This window comes from Nicotiana sylvestris, chromosome 1 (assembly GCF_000393655.2).
Source record: "Nicotiana sylvestris chromosome 1, ASM39365v2, whole genome shotgun sequence".
Classification (NCBI taxonomy): domain Eukaryota; kingdom Viridiplantae; phylum Streptophyta; class Magnoliopsida; order Solanales; family Solanaceae; genus Nicotiana; species Nicotiana sylvestris.
This window is the reverse complement of record NC_091057.1, coordinates 59702235-59709282: the sequence shown is the minus strand read 5'-3', so window position 1 is coordinate 59709282 and position 7048 is coordinate 59702235. Positions and strand designations below refer to the sequence as shown.

The 7048-nt window shown below is 39.9% G+C and overlaps 1 protein-coding gene across 1 annotated transcript; it reads right to left on the bottom strand.

Moving 5' to 3' along the window:
- Positions 1-5674: 5674 nt before the first annotated feature.
- Positions 5675-6016, bottom strand: LOC138870272 (secreted RxLR effector protein 161-like). The gene has a single exon (XM_070148068.1). The coding sequence runs from the start codon at positions 6014-6016 to the stop codon at positions 5675-5677; it is 342 nt and encodes a 113-aa protein (XP_070004169.1).
- Positions 6017-7048: the final 1032 nt, after the last annotated feature.

Below are 7048 nucleotides of genomic sequence, written 5' to 3'. Positions count from 1 at the left end.
TCTGCAAAAGCAGACGTTGGTGAGCAGAAGCGCGTCCGCAAATATAATGGAAGGCCTAAAGAAGAGGAAGAGGACTGGGTGTGTAGGAGCCACAGATGCGAAGAACTTCCGCATGTGCAATCCTGTAGGTGCTGGCGTTAGACTGCAGATGCAGTGAAGCGGAGTTTCACTGAGTTCCGTAGATGCGGAGATTTTACTGCAGAAGTGGTTTCACAGAAGCGAAGAATTGGACCACAGGTGCATTTTTGCTGGATAGAACATAAATGTCAAAGGTTTGGTATTTTTCTCATTTTAGACTTGTGGAGCTCGACTATGGGCGATGTTTTAGAGGGATTTCAATATAATTGAAGAGGTAAATGATTTTTAATCACTTTTATCCATAAATATTGAATGTTCATTGATTTTACACCTAGATTATATGTGTTTGAGGTAAAATTTGGGAAATTTTGAGCTATGTATTAGAGAGTAAGATTTGAGGATTTGAGAGTCGATTTGTAATTGGAATAGGATGATTTTGGTATGGTTGGAGTTATTATTAAATGGGTGTTTGAATTTTGTGAATTTTGTCGGGTTCCGAGGTGCGGTTTTGCGATTAAATTTTTGGGTTGACTTTTGATTTTGGTTAAAGATCTTAGCTTTATCATATGGAATCGATTCCTATAGCTTGTATTTATTATATTAAGTTGTTTGTGACTAGATTTGAGTCGTTCGGAGAGTGATTCGCGAGGCAAGGGTTTGTTGGAGTTTTGAGTTGCGTGCTTTGAGGTAAGTAACACATCTAAACTTGGATTTGAGGGTATTTAACCCTTAGGACTATGTTATATAAAAGATCTTGGGGTGACGTACGCTGTTGGTGATGGGCGTGTCTGCGTGCACCGGTTTGTTTATGGTTTGGGAAGGCCTGTAGGCTATTAGCGGATTTGTTTTGCTATCGTATCATATTATCCCCGCGTTTTCTCTACTTGATTGATTATTTGAGTTGTGAATCATGTTAGGCATCATGTCTAGGCTATATGCTAAATGTTTAAGACTTGATCGGAGTATTCTTATTATCTCTGAGTTATGTATATTATTTGCACACATGTTCTTAGTCATAATACTAAATCCGTAAATAATATCTCTATCTCATTACTTCTTATTTGATTCCTCACATGCTGTTGATACCTCTTAATATGGTAATTTTGTTAAACCGAGTATTTAAAATGTGTTTATCTGAGACTTGAACAGTTAATGACTAAGTTTGGGACTTAGAGCCGGTAATAGTACTTGTTAGTTTGTATGAGTCCACCAAATCGTAGAGTACCTGGTCCTCTACAAGATTCTACGGAGAGCACTTAATAAAATAGTAAGTAAATGAGGCAGAGGATTTTTACGTGGAAAAATCCCACACAAGGGGATCAAAAAACCACGACCTATACCTGTAGGCTTTTAACTTCACTAACTTGTAATCTACCTATTACAAGCCACTTTACAATAATTCCTATTACAAAGAATTTACTCAACTAACTTGTGGTACCTTTACCACAAGCCACTTTGTGACTATCCTAGTTACAAAGGCTTTTTCTAACTTGTGATGCTATCACCACAAGTCACTTTCTATTTCTACGATTACAAAGACTTTTCCTTATGACTAAATCTAGTCACAACATAAACTCAATGATTTTATGAATTTACAAGAGGATTCCTAATCGAAATGCTTCTGAATAAGTGGTTTAGGAGATACAGTAAGTGCAATAACAAGGTTACAACTCAACTAGGACAACAATGATCTATCGTTTAGGAACTGGTCCATAGTAGCATTCAACCTTGTTCTTCAAGCTTGTGAGGATTGATTTTTCTATTTATGCAAGAGGCTTGAATAAGAAATAGAACCCTTCCAGTGATATCTTTTGTATGAAGCTCATTGGCTACATCTTGATCACATCACTTGAAATAATGTGAGTACTTTGTTTGGTTAGAGAATGAGTGGGCTGGCAGTGTAGTGCAGTGCGATAGAAATAGTATCGTCAGTCACTTCATTTCCAGCTGTGTCCAAATGACTTTGTACTATTATGAGGAAACCACAAGAGCATCAGGTCCTTGTGTTGGTTCCTAGCTCCTGAAGTTGTAGCAGTTCACCTTTAGCTGGAAGCCATTTAAAGTGATGCAGCTATCCAAGTAGGTCCGGTTCCCTATCTGGTTCTTAATAGTAAGTTTGTTAGATCATCAAAACATAAAGCTAGAGTATTTAAGATCTATCAATTTTCTCCTTTTTGATGATGACAAACTTAAACAATCATAAGTAGGAATTGGGGCAGTAAAAACCAGTTTAAAAAAAAAGTTCCCCTTGAGACTATGCCTTATATTACTTTTTCAGAAAGTAATAGAGCATAGCCTTATATTACTTTTTCAGAAAGTAATAGAGCATAAGAACCAGTTCCCCAATGTGTTCCCCCTGAGTCCTATATTACTCTTTTTCCCCCTTTTGGCATCATTAAAAGAACAACTACACAAAGAAGTCCAGCTAAGCTAACTCATGTCACATATGTGCACACAATCATGATAGAGAATAGAACACAGAGAGAAGGCACTAGACATAATAAAAAGGATTCATATTAATAATGATTTAATATGCCCCTGCCTTTTGAAAAAGGAAGAGACAACATTGGACTTGTTCACAGGAACAGTAGTAGTACATCCCAACCATAAAAATAACACAAAAAACATCCACCAAACATCATCAAAGAAACAAAAAAAGGAAACATATCCAGAAAACTAGTCATTGAAGGGGTTCTTAGGGGGCACTAGGAGAACAAGGCTTGGACGTGGCGGCAAGTGTCTGGAGAACAAGGTCTATTCGGTTGTTTCCCGACTTTTGCTCGTTGAGCAGTTCAGCCTTCAGGTTCTCAACTTGTGCCCTGAGATCAGCATTTTCCTAGATTAAACAAACTACTTCATCATTCGACATGGGAACCGCTCAAGCTTGCTGACCTTCCAGGATAGCATTCCTGGCCTTCAATCGACGCATTTCCTCAGCTGCACTGTTCTGGGCATTGATGAGCTGAAAAATAGTTGATGTACTTCCTACCCCTCCCCCCCCCCATAAATATCAATACACTCGCACTCTTCCAAGGTTGTATGTGAGAATATCTGCTTGCGGGTCCCGACTTTACCTGTTTCCAGTGGAACCTTAAATAATTTTAACACCGGAGTAAGCAAGAATCCATAAGGAAGCCCATGATTACCGTCCTTGAAGTTGGCAACCTTCTGCATGTGTTCAATCATTATGGCAGGCAGACTCACTGGGTTGAAACCATCCAGTTGCTCAATTAGGAATAGGTCAGATTTTGAAGTCACATACCTCATTTCTGCTTGAGGCAAAACGACTTTGTTAACCAACTCAAACAGCAGCTGGTAGAAAGGAAGTAGTGCTTTCTTATGGATCTGGTCCCCTTTCTAATTAGCATTATCTTTCACCACTGCATTTCTGAAGTTATACTGACAAACATCTCATACACTCGACACCCCAACTGTAGGAACTTTCAAAATCTCTCCAAGCAATTCCACATCAAAGACAATGTCTACCCCATTGACCAAAGCATAGACTTGGTCAGTATCAACTGGAAAGAGACTAGCGAAGAAACTTTGTACCTCCTCCTCATACACTTTAGGTGCATCAATGTGAAAAGGATGCGCCCATTGTTGAAACTCGACCATTTCCAGAATTTTGCGCATTTCGGCCATCTCAGAGATTTTTGGGTCAAACGTACGACCTAGAAAAACCTTTTGATGCCTCAGACGCTCAGAGCCAAGGCAGACCTCACTTTTCACTTTCTTCCCAGAATTGGGTTCAACAGTTTCAGACTTGCGTTTCCTAAGATTTTCTCCACTGACTTTGCCTTTTCCCTTTGACTTGACAAGTATATCCTCATCACTCACTGCCTCCTTTATCTTGGACTTAGATGTTGACCTTTTCTCCATTGAAACAGGCTTGGCCTTTTTTGAAGACCGCCTAACAAGTGAACCAGATTCCTCTTGAGTTCCTTCTTCCACCTCGACTATAGGGATAGCCTCATTACTTATAGGTACGCCATCCTTCACCAACTTTTTTCTTTTCTTCTTACTACTCTTCTTGCTCTTTTGAAGAGCAAAGTCATAAGCCTCTTTGATTTGAAGCCTGGTAGTGGGTCGTTTGATTTCAGACTCAGGGTAGATACAACCCTTCGCTTACTTATGAACGCATCAAGGGCCACGTTGTCCAGGTCTTCTTCATCATTAGATCGCATTCCGGGTACTTGAATTTCTAGAGGTACAACATCGAACGTAGGAACAACACTGTCTTGGGGATGAGAGCCCTAATCTGGGTCCTCCATAGAGGGATCAGGTTCCTCATGTGATCCCCTAGTAGTATCTGCTACTACATCCCCTTAAACATCTATTATGGCCTTTTCTTCGTCTGCACTGTGTGACTCATATTTCTGGGAAGTAATTTCATGCAGTACCCCATCTGCGAATACCACAAACATAGTTACAACATCTTTCTTTTCTTCAACCAGTGCTTCCACAACGATGACAAAACCTTCTGTGAACTCAGTATTTTGACCTTGTTCTCCACTTAGGGTTTGACTGGTGGGAACAACAGACGATGGGGAGAATGGAATAACAATTTCAAAGGTTTCTGAGTTGGGAAGATATTTGAAGACCGGGGAAGGTGTGACTGCAACAGTAGAGTGATAGAGGGTGACGAAGGCTTAGTGAAAATGAGAGGTTCCATAGATGGATCGTAGGTAGTTACAACAGAGGCAGAGAGATCAGAAGTTTTCTTAGCCATTGGAAGAAGAAGTGTGACGATCCTTCCCTTTTGGGTGAATATAGAGTAGGGCTTATGGTTAAGATGAGCAGAGGAGAGGGTTTTTAAACGGAGAGGATAATTATGAAGTAAAAGGAATATGCACCAGTTCTAAAACGGCGGTTGGGCGTGGAGAATTGTAATGTTTCAGAGGGAGATGACACGTTTAAATTGAAGGGACGTGACAGCAGGATCTGAAAATTTGATGATATGGCAGTTGTATTTTGTACCCTTTTTAAGACGTGTATTAAAAGGATGCACAGAACTACTAACCTTTAGTACAAGAACCTGGTTCTTGAAAAAACATTTTCTTCATCCCTTTTTTTAAAAAGAATTAATCCTCTTTTATCAGCCATGCACTGCATCTATTGCTTCTATGCTCATCATTCACGTTTACCTGCAACAGTATTGAATTGAGTTAGACAGGGCTAGAAAACACTTTGAACCAGTTATTTCTTAAGAATACAAGCCAGCCAAAGAGGAATCGGGTTCTTAATTTGGCCTCAATAGTCCCAGCTTTACTCTGTTTCTTTCAAACTGTTCCCTACTTAGTGCCTTGGTGAGAATGTCTGCAATTTGATCTTTTGTGCTACAGAACTTCATGCATATCAACCCTTTCTCCACATTATCTCTCAGAAAATGATGCCTCATATTAATATGTTTGGTCCTTTTATGTTGAACTGGATTCTTGGCCATGTTGAGTGTACTGGTGTTGTCACATAGGAGGGGCACACTTTCAGTGAGTACCCCAAAATCCTCCAGTTGCTGCTTAATTTATAGAAGTTGAGCCCAGCAGGATGCTGCAACTACATATTCAGCTTCAGCTATTGACAAAGCCACTGAATTCTACTTCCTTATTCCCCAAGAGATAAGACATGAACCTAAGAAGTGAGTCATTCCAGAAGTGCTTTTTCTGTCCATAAGATAACCTGCATAATCTGCATCAGCATACCCAATTACATTAAAATTGTCACTTGATAAATAGTACAACACCAGATCTTGTGTTCCCTTGAGATATCTTAGTATCCATTTGGCAGCCTTCAAGTGACATTCCTTAGGATTTGATTCAAACCTTGCACACAACCCCACACTAAAAACAATATCAGTTCGACTAGTAGTGAGATAGAGGAGAGACCCAATAATGCCTCTATACATTGTTTGATTCACAGGAGATCCGGTTTCATCCATGTCCAGTCGAGTCGCAGTTGCAATGGGAGTGTCTATCACCTTTGATGCTTCCATGTCAAACCTCTTTAAGAGTTCCCTGATGTATTTTTGCTGACAAATGGAAGTACCCTTTGGGGAGTGTTTTACTTGAAGACCCAGGAAGAAGTTTAATTCCCCCATCATGCTCATTTCAAATTCACTTCCTATAAGTTTTGCAAATTCTCACACAGAGAGTCAGTTGTTGCTCCAAAAATGATATCATCAACATAAACCTGAACAATGAGCAGGTTCCTTCCTCATTTCTTTAAAAAGAGAGTATTGTCAATTTTCCCTCTCTTAAAACCATTTTCTAAGAGGAATTTTGACAATCTTTCATACCAAGCTCAAGGAGCCTGCTTTAGCCCGTACAGAGCTTTGTCTAGTTTGAACACATATTTATGGTGCTCATGACATTCAAACCCTGGGGGTTGCTTTACATAGACTTCTTCCTTAAGGAGTCCATTCAAAAATGCACTTTTGAAATCCATTTGGAACAAGGTCAATTCCATATGAGATGCAAAAGCGATTAGAATTTTGATAGCTTCCATACGAGCCACTGGAGCAAACGTTCCATCATAGTCAATCCCTTCCTCCTGATTGTAGCCTTGGATTACTAGCTTGGCCTTGTTCCTTGTGGTAATTCCATGTTCATCGAGCTTGTTTCTAAATACCCACCTGGTTCCTATGATGGTTCTATCTGGGGGTCTAGGTACCAGGTGCCACACACTGTTTCTCTCAAACTGATGCAGCTCGTATTGTATGGCTGTAATCCAATCTACATCTTTCAAGGCTTGCTTGATGTTTTTAGGTTCTATTTGGGAGAGAAAGGCTGAGAAGGCAAGTGAATTTCTGGATCTTGACCTGGTTTGAACTCCGGAATCTAGAGGAGTGATTATGTTGTCTATAGGGTGAGAGCTTTGATGTCTCCAGTTGGACGTCTAAGGTTCATTTTAAGAGGAGGAAGGTATGTTTGGCCGATTTTCCTCTATCATTCTCTCAGGTGCTAGTGGAGTT